Source organism: Callionymus lyra, chromosome 6, assembly GCF_982586985.1.
Source record: "Callionymus lyra chromosome 6, fCalLyr1.hap1.1, whole genome shotgun sequence".
NCBI classification, from domain to species: Eukaryota; Metazoa; Chordata; class Actinopteri; order Syngnathiformes; family Callionymidae; genus Callionymus; species Callionymus lyra.
In genome coordinates this window covers 33,630,854-33,649,235 of record NC_141823.1, presented here as the reverse complement: position 1 = coordinate 33,649,235, position 18,382 = coordinate 33,630,854, and the positions used below count along the sequence as shown (strand labels likewise).

At 36.4% G+C, this 18,382-nt stretch overlaps 1 protein-coding gene across 1 annotated transcript; it reads right to left on the bottom strand.

Moving 5' to 3' along the window:
- Positions 1–445: 445 nt before the first annotated feature.
- tcf25 (TCF25 ribosome quality control complex subunit) lies at positions 446–17,643 on the bottom strand. The gene is made up of 18 exons (XM_087792923.1): positions 17,323–17,643; positions 16,814–16,948; positions 16,683–16,748; positions 15,937–16,061; positions 14,077–14,142; positions 13,924–14,006; positions 13,679–13,809; positions 12,824–12,923; positions 11,816–11,909; positions 11,645–11,737; positions 11,077–11,182; positions 10,822–10,981; positions 10,530–10,617; positions 10,278–10,436; positions 8,866–8,956; positions 8,404–8,483; positions 8,245–8,320; positions 446–1,094 (listed from the first exon to the last, which is right to left on the bottom strand). The coding sequence occupies exons 1-18, from the start codon at positions 17,533–17,535 to the stop codon at positions 927–929; spliced, it is 2,034 nt and encodes a 677-aa protein (XP_087649049.1). The 5' UTR covers positions 17,536–17,643; the 3' UTR covers positions 446–926.
- Positions 17,644–18,382: the final 739 nt, after the last annotated feature.

Below are 18,382 nucleotides of genomic sequence, written 5' to 3'. Positions count from 1 at the left end.
ACAAACAAACTTTTCCTCCAGAGGACGTTTCTGCAGGTAAGGAACATCTGGACCTCTTCACTTTAACTCCTGTGTCACAGACACAACGCATCAGAGGAACATGAATGGATGAGTTGACTCAGCGTTGATAAAGGAGAGGCTGCTTCTGACAAGTAAGAGTGGCAGAGATGACGATACTGAGATGGTCAATTTCAGTGATGAGGAAGATCCGATACGTAGAGAGATTTTGAGTCGAAGTTGGAAAGACCAGCTTGTCGGTAGAACAATTTTGGATGAAGACGGTTAGAGACACTAGGAAAGGAAGGAAGACATCCAAACAATGACCTTGACTGTGACGGGAGAGGGTGAGTAGTATGTATAAGTAAGATGGACACTGGCTGCAGCCAAAAACCAATAGACACGAAAAAGAAAACATAAGCTTGTAAATAATTTAAGATTGTTTAAGACCGTTTGAAATTAAGCTTTAATCAAAAATACAAGAAACACTTGCAAACAACAAGTGAATAAATCTGTACATAAAGCAATAAAAACTTATTTTTTTCCCCCAAACAGGACCTTTCAATTTCTTACATCTTAATTTGTGGCCTATTTACTGGGGTTCACTTCTCGTCTCAGGAACGACATTTAGCTCTTGCTTACATTTAGTTCAAGAAATAACACAAAATCCATTGTACTGATCTTACACTCATTTATTTTCCAAGCTTATGTTTCAATCCCTTTTTTTATCTCTCACTCAATTATCGGAAGTGCGTAAAATAAATTTCATGATCAAATCGCAGCTTATGTGCGTACAGTAGGATTTCAAGCTATGACCGAGTAAAACAATTGTTTATTTACGGCCTCTCTGGCTCCATAAACTGCTGGGAATATGAGAACAGATGTTTGAGAGTTTAGACAGTTCTACAGAAGATTTAGAGTTTCTTCTCTCAGTCCCACTCCTCATCGTCTCTGTACGGGTTGTCTTCCCTCGGGGGTTCCTGGAAACGGATGTTGGCCAGCATGTCCCTCATTGCCACCATGAGGCGGTTCACCTCCTGGTTCAGCTCCTGACCGGCTCGGGCCACTTCAGCCTGATCCTCCTGCCTGGGTCCATCCTGCACACATAAGTGTTCCGTGTTAATTCAGTTCCCAACTTCAAATACATTACTACTCAAAACAAAAACCTTCTGTAATGATTGAAGATGGTGAGAATGATTCTAATGATTCTTCTTCTCTCACTAATCTCGCTACATCTCTTAATGCAGGGGTAGGGAACCTGGTCCAGAAAGAGCCGCAGTGGGTGCAGGTTTTTGTTCCAACCGATGCATGTACAGTTTAACCAATGAGGTTTCAGCTGAACAAGCAACACCAGACTGACAATCAACTGATTACACTCCTAAGACACCTGATTGGATATAATGTGTCCTCTTGAATGGTTGGAACGAAAACCTGCACCCACTGCGGCTCTTTCTGGACCAGGTTCCCTACCCCTGTCTTAATGCAATGTATGTAAAAACATATATAAACAATTGTAGTACACATATATGTAAAACATTTAAATCTCAAGTTGGCAGAACATTCATGGGTTTATCAGGAAACAATAATAGTTTACAGGTCAATATAATATTGGTTGTGATTGGTTAACAAGCAGTGACTTGGATAATTTTACAGGACGTATGAACAAGTAAACTACCGATGTTACCTGAAACACATATAAGCAAACTTGTTGTCTCACCCTCTCACATATTCTAGTGCGACAGTTACATCACTAGCCCTGCACATTAGTAAGTAAGTAATTTGTATTTATATAGCGCTTTTCGAGACCAGGGTCACAAAGCACTTAAACAATCAAAACAATACTCAATCAAATATATACTTTAAAGATCAAGACAGATAAGACAAACACAGGAGTTCCAGAAAATCAAAGAAAAGCCTGCATGAATAAAAATGTCTTAAGATGTTTCTTGAAGGAGTCAGTAGATCCATCAAACACAGAGGGAGAGAAGATCGTTCCAAGCTTAGGAGCAACAGCCTGGAAGGATTTCTCTCCTCTGGTCCTGAACCATGTGTGAGGAACCATTAAAGTTGATCCTGAAAGAAACTGGCGGCCAGTGAAGAGCTTCAAGGATCGGAGAAATGTGAGTTCTTCTAAATTAGAACTAATTAGATCTCATTCATGAATTGTTAGCAGAACAAATGTGTGTACAAAACCTGAGCGGCAGGTAAATATATTTAAGTAACTTCAATCTTTTTGTAGCTACAAAATCTATCACAAAAATCTCACAAAAGCATGTGTGTTGTTAAGAATGCACTCAAATCAAGTTTGCCACTATTGGACATTTTAATTCTTATTATCGCTCCATTATTGGAACCAGGGTGATGTTCACATAACCCAATTCTTTGAAATGTGTGATTTGAACAAAAAATTAAAAGAAATAACATGTTTGATAAAAATTAGTTGGCAGTTAGCAGGTTTAAAATGGAGTTCCCCTGTTAGGATTTGACAGGAGCTTAGATTTTTAATTATATATTTTATTGAGTATTGTTTTGATTGTTTAAGCGCTTTGTGACCGTGGTCTGGAAAAGCGTTCTACAAATATAAATGACTTACTTACTTACATATCAACTGATAGTATAGCGATGTTAGGATTTTTAACGGCATGTAACTTTCACAACGCTATAACAGTAGAAATAGATTTTTAGTAGCGCGGACCTTTATGTACAAATCTACACGTCAATTTACTTGTTTCATGATTGTGATATATTGACTTTATAAGTGAATAAATGGACTTTCAATACATTGTTTGTGCTCTCAATCTATATTCAGTGTATTCAAATTCAAACACGATTGTGTTGCTTTGTCCATGTCCGTGTAGAGACCCCAAAAAGAGGTGGGTGGATCCAGAGTCAAGGTTAGATGGTTCAGCGTAAGAGTTTCTTCATTGACAATAAATTGACTGTCTCTTGGCAAGTCAATCTACGCCTGGATGTGCTGGTGGTTCGTACTTGTTTGATGAGACGCTAACGTTGAGACCAGCAGTCTCTGTCCCCGCCCTCCAGCTCCTGAGCCTGCAGACAGTCCTCTTATCTCTGCAATGCTACGTTTGACACGGTTGGTAACATGACTGTAACACTTGTTCTTTGATCAGTGTGTGACTCTTCCATTGGACTTCATCCCTTTTTAACTCTGTCATCTGATGAATGTTTGCAGCAGCAGAAGTGGCGAGAGCAGTCGACATTTGTAAATACAGTTCAACTGTCAACTCTTGTTTGTCTAAGAACTCATGCAGGGAACAAGTAACAAAACGGGTCACTGGGTTATATTAGGAGCCAGTTTCCAGTTTTGTTAGCAGAAGATGCAATTGTCCGGTCCCTCCTTCAGGGCGTGAGTGATTGAATCAGACTCTTAATCTCTTGGAACTGTCTTTTAGGAGTCTGGTCTTGAATACATTAGGAGGTTGAACCGAGATTTACAATGCATTCTCCGCACTTTTTGAAAAAGCCATTCAAGGTCGTCTCATTCCCGATAGTGGAATTACTGCTACATATAAACAGAGCAAAAAAATTGCTTTAAGCAAACAAACCTTTAAAACATGGAGATGAGTTTTAAGCACACTCACTGTTAAGAAAACATACTGTAAAACAATGACCTGATCATAGAGATGTTCGCCTCATGACAACGATGACGGTGGCTTGGTCAGTCTAACGAAAAATACTTTGGTGTTAAACAGACCTCATACTAACACTGCAGTAGATATAACAATTATACACATGGACTTATGGTGACGGGATTTTTTTATTCAACAACCTACAGTAAAAATTCCTAGCGTATGCTAGGATTTGGAGAACTATATTGATCAAATAAAAAACCTTTGTAGACTTGGTTGCATAACAGTCTGAAGACACGACCATAGCCGTTGTAGTAAAAGAAGTTAGAAGACTGTAGCAGATTCAAAATGTCTAAACTGTTAATAACCAGTGTTTAAATTTGACATGTATGATTTTATGTCTCACTGCTTCCAGACAAAGGGTGGGCATGCAGCAAGATCCAAGGAGCTTAAATATATTCTAGTGTTCTAGACTGAAGAGGCAGCAAGATGGTTTTGAATAATGAACTATCACTATATAAAGTCACAATCACATGGATTTTCTCTATTGCCTTAATTCAGGTCAGACGACAAGCTTCTTCTTATTCTACTGTAGCAAGACTCACAACAAGGGTCATCAAAGGTGGTAACACAAACAGTACGTCTATCACAAGTTTATTTGGACAGAATCCCCCACGTGGCAGTTAACTCTGCCAGCTGTCAGGCTATAACTGACGCTATAGCCTACTTCATCTGCAATGATATTCAACCCAACAGCGTTGTAGAGAATTACAAGTCCGGTCCATATTTTAGACCCCAGGTATAAAATACGAGACAAGTTAAAAAGTAGATAAAGTGAAAAAAAAAACAGGTGGTGGAATCCCTGAGTAATGCAAGTTGCCATCACTGCAGATGGTTGGATATCTGGTGTCATATATTGCAGTCACATCAAATGGAAAATGGATGGTATACCAAAAACGATTTGCCACAAACAAAGACATACAAGGAGGATCAAACTGGACAGAATCTGTCAGCTTTTCTGGGTGATGTCTGCTTGAAATGGAAAATATAGATATGTGCTTTGGTAACTGACAATACAAGGAACATGCTACTGGCAAGGTACAGAAATGGAGCCACACATCACTCACACTCTTAATATGTCCTCCCCAAAAGCTCTGAAGGCTGAAACTGTTTCAGCCAAGCTGGTTAAAATATGGAAAGTATCTACAAGCCTGTGAAGCTCTGCAAGTGGTCCCCACCCAGTTGAAACTAAAACCCCACTCCAAGAGCCCAGAAGGAAAATGAGCTAAAGAGGAAACTAACAAGTTCATGGGGAGGGATTTTTTTAGAACTGAATATTCTCTTTTGTTCATGCAGTGGTGGAAAGAGCATATGGATCACCCTCCACTTTTAACATTGGCCAGAACCTGCGTATCCATCCTTGCAACACGTGTTCCATCTGTATTCACTACATCAGTAAATATTTATATAGAAAACCCTGACACTAAGCCATATGAGACATCAGTGTGGCAGACTGTGTTGCTTATAATTTTCATGTTATTACAGTGCTTTTGAAAAAATGTTTAACTTATATGTTTTATACATTTCTATTATTATAAATACAGAATATATCTAAATTAATTTGAGTGGTTTGTCAGGACATACTGATTATTTATTAAAACATCTATTATTTATTGGCTATGCTACATTTTGCATACATCCTTCAAAAAAGTAAATAAAACAATACTATATATATATGTATATATATATATATACATATATATATAGTATATACACATAGATATGCCTACGTATATCATTCATGAATATAGGTATGTACATATAAGTGTGATCAATGGATTACGTATATCTGCCTACAAGGCCTCTTATGTGGCTCACAATGCATGACTTGTTTGAACGAAGCAAATCATGTGATGCTTTGAATGCAACTTATACACTTTTCATCATGGAGTATTTGACATGATTACAGCTCAGCTATAGGCATGAACAGTCAGCTGCCGAGACTTCACATGGATAGAAATCCAGTGTAGAAAATTAAACATTATATCCAGACATAAAAACATAATTATTTTGTAGCATTCTTGCCAACATCATTCTTCTAAAATGGCAGAGTTGGCTCAAATATAATCAAATCAGATTATAGTGCAGATCCACTTGTCAATCAAAGCCAGAAAGTCATCTGCATGCGACATATACTTGCCATATTCCTTCTTTAGCTATTTATGCGCCATCAAACCTCACTTTCATCTGACAATGAAACAATTAATCTTAATTAATCAATTAATAGTTTTTAATATTGATGATGTCCATTACATCCTCCCATATAAGGCTGAATTTTTCAGAGTGTTGAACTGAGGGTACGTCTATGTCTGTCTATGTGCTTCTCTCAGAAGAGAATGGTTGTATGTGTTTTAGTTACTTAAGAGATCAGATAAGAACCAACAAAAATAAAGTTTAGAGCAGTAAAAATATAAATGTCTATTAGAAATGTAACAGGTGAGCACTTACTGAAGAGTATCCATTGTTTGTATAGCCAGATTTAAAATAGATATCCTTCAGATCAAAAGTATTAGGAGTCAAGTGCAACTATCAAACAACAGTAAAAGATATAATATATATATATATACTGTATATATATATATATATATTATATCTTTATGTCACCGTTTCTTACAGTTACAGATAAAAGCTTGACTGATCACTATCAAACATCTTCTGCTTTCAATCACACAACAATCAAATCTACAGAAAGACAGTCAATGGATAATAGAATAACAGTTTCCTCTCAAAAGTAATTACCGGTATCTTTATAACATTTAAGAGTCTCCTAACCGTCAAGATCAGGAGCTCGATAATGTTCATGTGAATAATAAAAAGAGGAATGTCAGGAGGCCCAGACATTGAAAACATTCACTTAGAGAACATGTTCATGGATGGAATGACGAGGAAAAAACACAGACCAAGTAGTCATAATGACCAAAAACAATCAAGGCGCTTGTACTCAACTTTTATGAGTTCAAGCTTTTATGTCACATGTTTACTTTAAATGGTCAAAATTACAACAACCTCAATGATTATGGTGATTAAAGTCAACTTTCTTCTTTAAGGTTTCTACCCAGAAAAGTAATGTGTAAGGATTTAAAATAATTATCAAGGGAAAACATACTTCCGTTTGTCACATACTTTGAATACAATTGAAATATCTCAAGAGAAATTGAGTTCTGCATATCTGTAATCTTAATTGAACTTGTTTTTTTGTAAATATCCTCCTACTTAAAGATGACAAATTGATATCAATTCCTTATGGTGAATAATCCAAATTAAAACACAATTTATCGTGGGACTTACTGTCATCAGATCCGACACACAGAGTATTTATTGACTGAACGAAACACAAATGATATTTTATAAAATGTTCAAGTATGGTGCCCAATAAAAAGCAAGTAAAAATTACAGATTATAGCAGACAATCCCACAATAATTGTACAAAAGTACATAGTGATTCTGGTCCGGTTTTAACAAGTGAAAATATTAATATACAGACAGACGGGCAGACGGCGGCTAGACATACAGACAAACAGAGAACATCGGTCTCGTTTGTGGTTCAAGCGGTATAAACAATTCAAATCGATTCTTACTTACTATGTCAATTAAGGCCAATTCAACACATTTATTAACAAGCTTTAACTGCCAACAACACAACTTTTAAAATATTTTACACATTTAAATAATCTTTAAAACACCTTAAATACACATTTTACGCCCAAAAAAGACATTCTAAGACACAAATGTAATAGATACTGTAAAAGGCCTTTTATGGTCCAGGATCACATGATGATGGAAAACATTGAGGTGTGTTCGAAGTGTTTCTTTGATATTTCTTGGCCGTTCTGTGGCGGCGGCCGCAGAGGACCCGTTTATCTACAGCTCTTAATGAACTCTTAAAGAGAACATTAAACCTTTTCAATCATCACCTCTAAAAGCTCAAAGCATTCCTGTGTGTGGCAGGAAATTCATTTATTGGATCAAAAATAACTAGGTCAATTTACACTAAATTTTCATCAGAACTAATTGAGGAAGAGTGCACAGCCTTTTCCTTAATTTGCTTCTGTATCGAAAAACCAAAAGAAATGCCTTGAAGACATCTGAGAGAGAAATAGTGTTTGAAGTTTTCTTTTCTTAATGAAAGAATGTGGGAAGAAACCCAAAATAGGCCACGTGGTATAGTCGGTTGACTTTTAAAAATTTGATATGACTTTTTTGGATCCCAGTTCAGATTCATTGTATCACAATGTTAATTGAAAAGAGATCAGAGAAGGAAACTAAGTTCAGTTTAGGTGTCACATTATTATTTACCCAACATAAAATTAACCTGAGGTGAATTATATTTTATCACTAACCACAAATTAAGTAAGAAATACAAGTTATGAGAGGTAAATGTACTTAATGTTTCCCTATGATGCTTTTTTAATCCAAAGCACCATCTACCTGAATTACCTTGTACAGATTATACAAAAAAAATACATTTATTATATAAAGTTTTCGTTCATTTTTCTGTTGTTTAAGCGCTTTGTGACCCTGCTCTGAAAAAGGTGCTTTAGAAAAACCGTTATAATTACTCACTTACTTACAAAAACACCACAACGCTGATACTCACCTGGAGGTTGAAATTCGGTAGTAAAGACCGGAAGAACAGCGACAGTGTACTCTCATTGGACGACCTGACATTCTGTCTGTAAAGCAAAAACCAATAAATCTTAATGGTGAAGATGGACCAACGTGTTCTTGCTCCTAAGACTGAAAACGTGTTCTTAACCTCTCAGGTCGAACATAAGATGTCACAGAGTTGAGGGGCGGGAGAGGATCAAAGCCCATCACAGGCTGAGTTGTAACTTCCTAGAAGTAAAGAAGTACACTTTAATTGGTGAAATCTGGTCCTGGGTCTTTCTGTAAAAAAAAACTGTTTGTACTATTTTTCTTGACAATCTTGCCACAGGGCTTGGAAGTTTAAAAACAAGTCTCAAACACAAGTGGGTCAGAGGTTGTCGGTTCCATTTGCTTCCATGCTTCCAGCATGACAGAAGTACCATGAGTCATTTCTAAGGCTTCAAGGAAGAGAGCCTTCCAGTTAGATATCAGTTTGAAATTATACAGTAAGGAATATATTCAGGTGGTTAAGTGCTGCTAAAAGATTAACAACAACAATTAAATCGTGAGAGTTCATGAAGCAGCTTTCTGTGGGATGTCCAACCATGAATAAGTGTGTTTTTTTTTTTACCAGTGGCAGACTGGCTGTGGCCTCTTTGATCTCAGAAAGCAGAACGTGGCGGTGGATGTTTCGTGGAGCACTCTGGTATCTCTGCTTCCTTCTACAGAAGAGTGAATAGAAAAGTAGGTTACTAAATCAATACAGTTGAGCCACAAACCAGAGTTCAGCACAGTTGAAATATTAACATAATAATATTATATATTATAATTAAATAAAAAATATAATATTTAAATATTGAATGACTGATATAAGTCTAGTGAATCTTCATTATTTATGAATTGTCAATAATAATTATTGATAGCTAATTTGCTTATTGAAATTGTTCAAGATTATAGAGGTTGAAAGGGAAAATCGAGGAAAGAAAACAAAAAAAACCCAGTTACTATTTCTCCTTTATTCACTTTTATTTCGACATTTGTTCACTGCATGAGAAAACAGATGGTTTTAAAAGGTCATGACATGAAGCATGACTAACATTAGAAGTCCTAGAATAAACCTAAAGAACCAAGGACTTACTGTAGGAGGTGTACTGTGACTCATTGTATTAGTTACAGTTACTTCTTTGTAACTTAATTTAGTAATATTGAAGTTTGGGCAGATTGTTTTTTTTGCCCAACTTTTTTGACAGTTTATTTGTTGTTGAAATTAAAATAGTATAATAAAGGCAGAAAAAGACATATTTTTATGAATTATTACAGATGATTGAGATCTACATTGAGTTAATTGCAGTTCAGCTACAAATCTCTGTGATCAAGATGACATTTTGATTTCTCAACTCAAAAGTTTAAAAATTACTGAGATACTCACTCATCTTGCTGTATTTTGACTTATAGAATTCAATGACATGACTCTGGAAACTTCGCCCGTTGACGCAACATATAACCACGCACAAAATACCCTTTTGAAAATTTACCAAAGGTTTAGAATAAAACTAACAAAAGTACAGTATATTTATTATTGTTTTGAACTAAAAAAAGGTTCCAAGTATGTTGAAAACAAGTAGGATAGTGTAGTCAGGAGAGCGTGATGGTTGCGTCACGTCCACCACAGACAATATTATTGTGAGTTATGCATGGCAAGTAACGAATAACAAGCCTGTTTAGATCGCAGTATTAAGAAAGGTGTTAAGGTTTTTGATAATGTAATAATTACAGCACTTCCACGTAAAGATTCAAGTTAAAAGTTCTACTCTGAACAGTGTTTAAGACCAGCTTGTGGCTTCATTGTTAAACAGAAAAAAAGCAGCTCTAGATACTAGTATTTAGTAGCTGTAGATACTATATTAATCTGGTGTTTTTTTTACCTGTAATAAAGGTTCATTGGACACTTCAGGATATGCATTTCTATTTATAAAAATCTTTGGATGTCATATGTGCTCATTTCCTTTGAATGTTCACTGAGAATCTTATCAAACAACTTACTTGTTTTGACATTCCTCTATAAATGGATCCTTAGCGTCGACTCGTTGCAGCACCACATTTACATTTTCTTCCATCCAAAGCATGACAGGTGCCTCCCTCCACAGACTATGAGTTCTCCCAACATACAGAGAAGTTAGCTCCACCAAGGCTGGTGGTTGTCTGGAAGGAGCAAGGTAATGGATGAGTGTGTGAGGTCAAAGCAGGGACACTGACACAGAAGCACTAAAACAAGTGTGAACAGGTCCTAGTTACCTAATCTGAGTCCTTGTTCCAAAGAATTCATGTGAAGTGACTGTTGTGTCCGGCTGAACCGTGCACTGATCCAGTAGAGGCATCAGAACTGTGTGATGGTAAAAAAAAATACTTGAGGTTTATTTAACAATGTCACGCATCTGATCATCTGAGTTCATGGTGCAGAAAACAGTAATTGAGAGGACAATTATTGAAATAGTTGCAATTACAAAATTACAATTGACATTTTCAGAGAAGGCCAAATTTCAAAATGATTAGTTCTGTCGCTGACAGAATAAAGTTCCATTCTTACTTCCGGGAAACATGATGAGAGCCTTCTGCAACAGCTGGTCTGCTTTGCACTTTTGTGTCTCACATTCCAATGGATCCACATCCTCTTCCTGGCTGAGTTGAAAGTGGCACAGTGCGGAGGAAAATGCAAAGTTTGGCAACTGAGATAGATTTTTCGGAACCTTGGAGACATAAAAAAACAACCCCGTTTAATTTATTTTCATCAGATGTCGGAAATTGTTGAAAATGACTTATTTTGTCTCCTCTTTTACAGTACCTCCCACTCATGAAACAGCTGCAGGAGGGGCAGATACTGTCTTGAACGCAGCATCAGGAAATCGATGAGAAGCAGCATGCAGAGAGGATCAGAGTCTGGATCCAAACTAATAACAATGTCAAAAAGAAAATGTTGTAAAAGTGTACAGCCCGTCTATAAAGTAGTCAAGTGAACATAACACGTCTGTTTTCGCTAAATATGAATCTGTTATCATTATTTTTTTATTTTTAAAATCTTCAAAAAAACATTTTAAAATTGTAAGAACACAGGTTTAAAAAATCTTAAGGTTTTTTTTAAAATAAAATTAAATGGCTTATTTTTTTTAATTGACACATTGAACAAATTCTAAATAAATTAATTTAAATTAAATACATTCTGATAATTAATTACAATTATATAAATGTAATATTTAATTATCCAGCTTCATAAATATGTGGCCAATTTACCTCAAATTAAGGCTCATACAGAACAGGTGAGGAAAAACTGGTTAACTGCCGACATATTTATTAATAAATCATCAATTGAATGGATATTTCTTTTGGTAATTATTTTCATCAGGGCCTTTTACCTTAGGATGAGTTTACAGTACTCAAGAGCTGTCCATGGGCATCCCCTTTTCTCCAGGAACATGGTGTGCTTATAAAGAGCCAGATAACATGCCCTGCAGAAAAATAACATAAATAATGCAAACTGTGACTCACAAGACCTAGTCAGTCCTCAGAGGAAAGCAACAACAAACCTGTTCTCAGGCCGGAGATAATCGAGCCGGCAAGTACCCGAGGTCAGGCTGAATAAGGGGTGAAAAGCGTACTCAAAGCTGTACAAGGCCCTTTCTGGAGGACACAAAAAAAACATTTAAATCATGGCTGTCTGAATGATATGAGAATATTACAGTAGCAAAAATAAAAATGACTTGGTTTTGGTGTCTAATACATTGTTTAAAGAGTCCTATTAGCCAGGAATTTGATTATATTGTTAATCACAATTTGAATTTGCTGGATGAACGGAAGGAGACGAGATGAGATTTTATCGCAATTTTTTTTTCTGATATTTGCTTGATGCAGTTCTTTGTATTTATTTCATTTAAAAAATGAATGTTATCTATAAATAAAAAAAAGATGACCCAGAATAAATGAGCTCAAATGTGATATATTAACAGGGGGGAAAAGCTTGAAAAAAAAAACAACATTAAGGGGGGAATAAATGCTGAATTAAAAGGAATATCCAACTCAACATGTAAAATATGGGAGTATTCATACATCTATGTTTTAAAAGGGCAACAGAAAATATGTTTTGATCACTAGTATATGTAAACATTAAACTTATTAGAATAATAATAATAATAATAATAATACGGTCGTGAAAAAGTTTACATGGGATCAAAGCAAAGGCCCATCTTTGTTTGAGGTGCATGAAAATACAGTCAGTGAACAGAAAATGTTCATCTATCTAGTTATACAAAACAGATTTGACTTTAAAAAGCGGAACAATGTCTGAATAAGGATTGTGTTATTTTATCGACTTCCATAATAGAGTAGAACAAAATAATAAAGTTTCAACAGTAGAGGACCCATCCTTCTGGCAACAAACATTAATTGGCACCATAACGTTATGCACTAAGGTCACAAAGGGGCATCTGTATAGTAAGTAAGTAAGTAAGGGAGACCAAAGCACCATAAACAGTTGAAGTGACCATAAATCTTATACGAGTTAATTGCTCATGATTCAGAACATATTCTTTTCATACCAATGAGGTCTCTGGCCATCTCCTGATCCTCCTGAATCCGGCAAACATCAGAAAGCTGCAGCAAAGAATCAATATGGTAGGGATTCAACTGCAGCAAGGCCTGGAAAAAAAATACAAACATTGGAAACAATTTATGAACAGTCTAACAAATAAATAGAGAACTTAACTTAGTAAGCTTGTAAGACACAAACTTAGAAAATTTCCAGAGCAGAAATAATACAACCAGCATTTGACTTCTGCTAAACCACAACAGAAATAAATCAAGACTTTCACTTTCAAAAATTAACTCAAAGTTCATTTATTTCATGGATGGGATGGTTCTGTGGGTTAAACAAGTTTGTTCGGGATGGTTGTGATGGAAACATGAACAAAAGCCTCAGAACATTTATCTTTCCTTTCTGGTATTTTCAAGCTCATATAAATGACTGAAAACACGAATGACAGGTAAAGCAGAATAATGTCTGCCAAGTTGAGATATTAAGTATTTAATTTATGTAAACCAGCTCACTTAAAGTTTGAATATTTAATTTCTACTATTGGCACTATCACATTAATTTATCTTCAACATCCTCATCGTTTACGGCATCCATTGACCTCACTGGTTGTCTTCCTTTTACCCTCTTTTCATTTTTCTTTTTCTTGTCATTTTTCTGTGTCCAGTAGGGCTTTGTATTGGAAAGTATCTTGCGATACGATACGTACTGCAATATATTACGATACCATAGAAACAAGGATAAAGAACTTGATGTTGTTCATTCATGACCTCATAATTACACGTTAATTAACATCATCTAATCATCAGCAACATGTAAAGAAACAGTCACTGAACATGAGATTTTTTAATGGGATGATTACCACAATGTTGTTTGGATCCATAGACTCTACAGCATCGAAGAACTTGAACTGCACTTGCTGGTATTCTCGACTGTGCTCAAAAGTGAAGTATTGGATGCCATCTTTTGTCTGAAGTAGAGTCATAGAGATTCCTTTGGGAAGAGAATCCAGGATTAATATTCGAAAATATCCACAGAGAGCACAAAGATTCAAAGGCTTGACTGTATGTAGCACAATAGTTTATGAGAGGACTGCATTAAAGTCACCTGGCCGACTGTAGCGGGGCCAGCTGTCTTTAGGACTGGTCATCCAGGTGCTTCGCTGAAACTGGCGGTTTCTATGTCGAGGTCTGAGGAAGATAAAATATAGGGATTGTAGCAGATGATGTTCAACTATGAATTCCAATAGTCTTTATTTACCTCTGATCTCCCAAAACAGCTCTGGCACCAAAATATCTCTTCAGCTCCGTCTCTGGGTTAAGATTCCTGTAATGCACACACACAAAAACCTTTAACCCCAAGTGTTTTGATAGCCCATAAACATTTTGCTCTACTACATATGGTGCCAGCCATCTGTACTTTTTCATATAATATACAGGACACCTTTATTATTTTACCCTGCTATTAAATTAATCCAGTTTTTTACTTCTTTCACAAAGAAGCCTATTAATACTGTTTCCTGTTAACCAACTTTAGGTGAGTGGGCCTTTTAAGGTGACGTGAATGGACAAACACAGGATCTACACTACACTACTATTTGATAACTGCTCCCCTTCTGTGTGGGACCACAGCTGTCACTGAGCCCGTCTCCACATTGTGGTCCTCCTTTAACGTTGTAACACTGGCTGATATTTCGACACTGGTGAGCAAGATGAAACCCTCCTCTTGCTCGTCAGACGTTCTTCCATGTAGCTCTTTATTAAAGAGTTTGATGTAATTGGCACCTGGGTTACCAAAATGGTAAACCTCTGTCTTTCCACAGGGTTTTTTTTCAGTGCATTTAAACATGCCATTGTGGAGCCGACTAACCTCAGTAATTTCAAGCCTATTTCTAAGCTTCCATTCTTGTCCGAGATCTTAGAGAAGGTGGTGTCTGAGCCACTGTCATTGTTCCTGGATTATAGCGACATCCAGTCTGGCTTCCGCAAACATCACTCTACGGAGACAGCCTTAACGAGAGTGTCCAATGAATTCATGATGTCGGCTGAATCGTGAAAGTACACTGTTCTTGTTCTCTTGGATCTGTCCTTAGCCTTTGACACAGTTGATCACCAGATCCTGTTGAGAAGACTGAGGGATGGGTACGGAAGGTCTGGTTTTTGCACCAGATAAGGTTCCAGGGTTGAGTCAATACTTGGGTGACTTAGGCCAGTCTTTCAAACTGAGCCTTAGAAACCTGGGTGTTGTATTTGACAAAGACATATCTCTAGTGCAACACTGCAGAAAACTGACCAGAAACTGTTTCCTTCAACTGAGAAAAATCTCTAAACTTGGGAAAATGATGTCACAACATGATCTGGAGCTTGTAATGCATGCGTTTGTATCTTCTCGCCTGGACTATTGCAACAGTTTATTTTAATGTCTAAACAAGAAGAAGCTTTCTCGCCTGCAGTTAATACAAAACTCAGCAGCAAGAATCTTGACCCGCTCAAGTAGAAGAACTCACATTTCTCCGATCCTTAAAACTCTTCACTGGCTTCCAGTTTTTTTCAGGATCAATTTTTAAATTCTGGTTCTTACTTTCAGAGCTATTCATGGTCAGGCTCCTCCTTACATCAGTGATCTGATCCAGCCTTACACCCCAGCTCGGGCTCTTAGGTCTGTGGATCAGAATCTACTAATGGTTCCACGCACACGGTTCAGGACCAGAGGAGAAAAATTCTTCCAGGCTGTTGCTCCTAAGTTTCCTAAGTCTACTGACTCCTTCAAGAAACATCTTAAGACATTCTTATTTGTGCAGGCTTTTCCCTGACTTTCTGGGACACTTGTGTTTGTCTTATGTGTCTTGATCTTTTAAGTATATATTTTAACTGTGTATTGTTTGTAATTTTTAAAGCGCATTGGGACCCTGGTCTAGAAAGGCACTCTAGAAATAACCATTACTTACTCACTTACTTACACAATGTGAGCCAGGTTATTATCAGAACAATTTTCACTGCATTAAATGCTTTTAAATTAAAGTGTGAATCCAACACATGTACTGTAATTAGAAGAATGGGAAGTGAAAACAAAATAAAACAAACCATAAAGTTGAAGTTTTTCCTTTTTTTGCTTACTCACCTGTGCTCCACATGAAGAACACTTCTTCTGTCAGATGCACCACCGTCTTCTCTCTGAAGACTCAGACCATTGGTTTGCTCCAAGTTCTCCAGCAACAAGTCTAAATTGTCACCTGGGGATGCATACTGACAGCACATAGAGAGACATAAAGAGGATTACTAAAGCTGCATAAGTTGTCGATTACATCAGATTCAACTTTATTGCCATTGCACCCTTCACAAGTTAAGAGCAATTTAATGCAGTTAGCATCCAACCAGAAGTCCTTAGCAGTGAATGAAATACAAATTAGCAGTTTATACAAAGGATATTATATGTATACATAACGGAATCAAAAGGAAGTATTATTTTTTTTTAAAAATCTAAATGAACTCTAGATCAGCCATATCAAAAAAGATTAGGGATAGACCAATAAACCGATTACCGGCGCTGATATTCGATTTTGAGGCATATCTGCCATTTTGATTATCCAACAGCTGATAAGAAATCAATTCATTTGATATGCTGCTGACGCTGGAAACTCAAGAAAACTGCACTTTTTGTTTTTGTTTTTATTTTAAGAAAAATTATGTTGATGTTCTATGATGTTTAATAAAATATGCTTAAAGCTAAGTGTTGGCGTTTGTATTACTCAAAAAATTGATGCAAATATATTAAGCCCTGAAAAAACATATCGGTCTGTCTCTAAAATAGATCATTATAATAAGCATGCATTAATAAACAGTCAGATGTCACCAAAGTCATCTTACCTGTCCATCTTCAGGTGTTGCCTTCGTCTTCTTCTTTTTCTTCTTCTTTTTTGCTCCTGATGTAGACTTTTGAAAATATAAATAAAATTACACTTCTACACAAAATACAGTGGCCGACAGCTTCTACCAACCTTTACTTCTGAAGACTGTACTTGTGTTTCTTGTGCTTTGGTGTCATCTGCATTGTGTTCTTTTTTGCCTTCATCTGTTTTCTCCTTTTCCTCATCAGGAGATAATTTCTCTGCATCATGGTCAGCATCCGATATCTTTTGAAGAAAGGGGAAACATCTAATGAGTATACGCTACTTCAACAAGGATAAGTGTTTAAAGGGACTTTTCTTTGGTACATAAAATGTAAATTGTATGCTATCAAGAGGGTAGTCAACACAATGAATCACTCTTTTGTTTTGCTTTACCATGTTGTTGTTAAGATACCGTTTCTATTTTTGGTAATTAATCAATATCTTGTTTTACAGCATGTGAAAAAGTTGCAGAATTCTTTCTGGTGAGACATCCATCATAACACCATGACAGTGTTCCGCATTATTGTGACTAGACACGCTTACAAAACTTTGTACGAACAAGTGACTCTGACATTACAAGTTCAAAACGCAGCTGTGAGATTATAATAACAGTTTACCAGCTCATAAATGTTTGTGAAGTTTTTCCGATCTTTCTTCTTCTTTTTTCTGTTTTGCGAGTTTGACGGTGGACTTAAAGAGGCGAGCTGCTCCTCATCCTCGTCCAGCTCAGCCTGCTCTACAGTGTCGTCACCTAAAGTTAAACAGTCAAAGTCCAGTCCTTCCTGACCCCGCTGTTTCCCTTTGAGTCTTCGGAGTGCCCGGGTAGACATTTTCCACTACATAAATGTGTTAACAGGCTCTGCTATCCATACATATCTATCTATCTAGATTTAAGCAGCAGTGGTTTATCTGACACATCAACACGCAGCCATTACGCTTCTTCTTCTTCTTCTTCTTCTTCTTCTTCGTGTTATAAAATGATTTCGCATGTGCAGCTGCCACCTACTGGAAAATGTAAGTAGTGCATCAGAATGTAAAAGTGACTGTAATTATATGGAAGTCACAATAATAACATAATTATATGAAGTAATACATATGTACATACTTTTACATACATAAAATATATTTATTTTCAAACAATGAGAAACATGATGAAAACAGTGTTTTTATTGTGAGGCTTTCTAGCCAATGGGCCATTGAGATTAAAAGAATTGTTCAATGGATAAGAAAGATGTTTGTTGTTTTGTGGACCTAGAAAGCATTTAATCATCAACTTATATCAGGGTTGCCCGCGGTGACCAAGTTTTGACCTGGTTTCTGAGTACATGGTTCTACTGCTAGTCAGAATAAAGTACCTTGAGGTTTTGTTCATGAGTGTGGGTAAAGACGGATGAATCAGTGCAGTCCTGAGGGTGTGTGCAGTGTGTGATTTTATAGTTAGTCTACATTAACATCATAAAACTAAAATATAAAGTTAAATACAACATGTTTGATCGTTTTTACTTATTAAGCTTATTGGGTCTAAATAAATGTGTAATAAGAAGAAACTTACTTAGTACTTATGTACTTACTTACTTAATACAATTCAAAATCACGTAAGAGGAATTCCCATCATTTCACAACAGGGCTAAGGCAGTTTGATTAGTCATTGGCAATTTAGACTTACACAAGCTCTTG

Bases quoted from the DNA above. Each gene is read 5' to 3' on its own strand.
- tcf25 (XM_087792923.1), bottom strand. From the start codon at position 17,535: ATGTCTACCCGGGCACTCCGAAGACTCAAAGGGAAACAGCGGGGTCAG. The intron at 16,062-16,682 runs GTAAGATGACTT...ATGTGCTGTCAG, and splicing joins CAACACCTGAAGATGGACAG to TATGCATCCCCAGGTGACAA. The intron at 12,924-13,678 runs GTAATCATCCCA...TTTTTTTTCCAG, and splicing joins TGGATCCAAACAACATTGTG to GCCTTGCTGCAGTTGAATCC.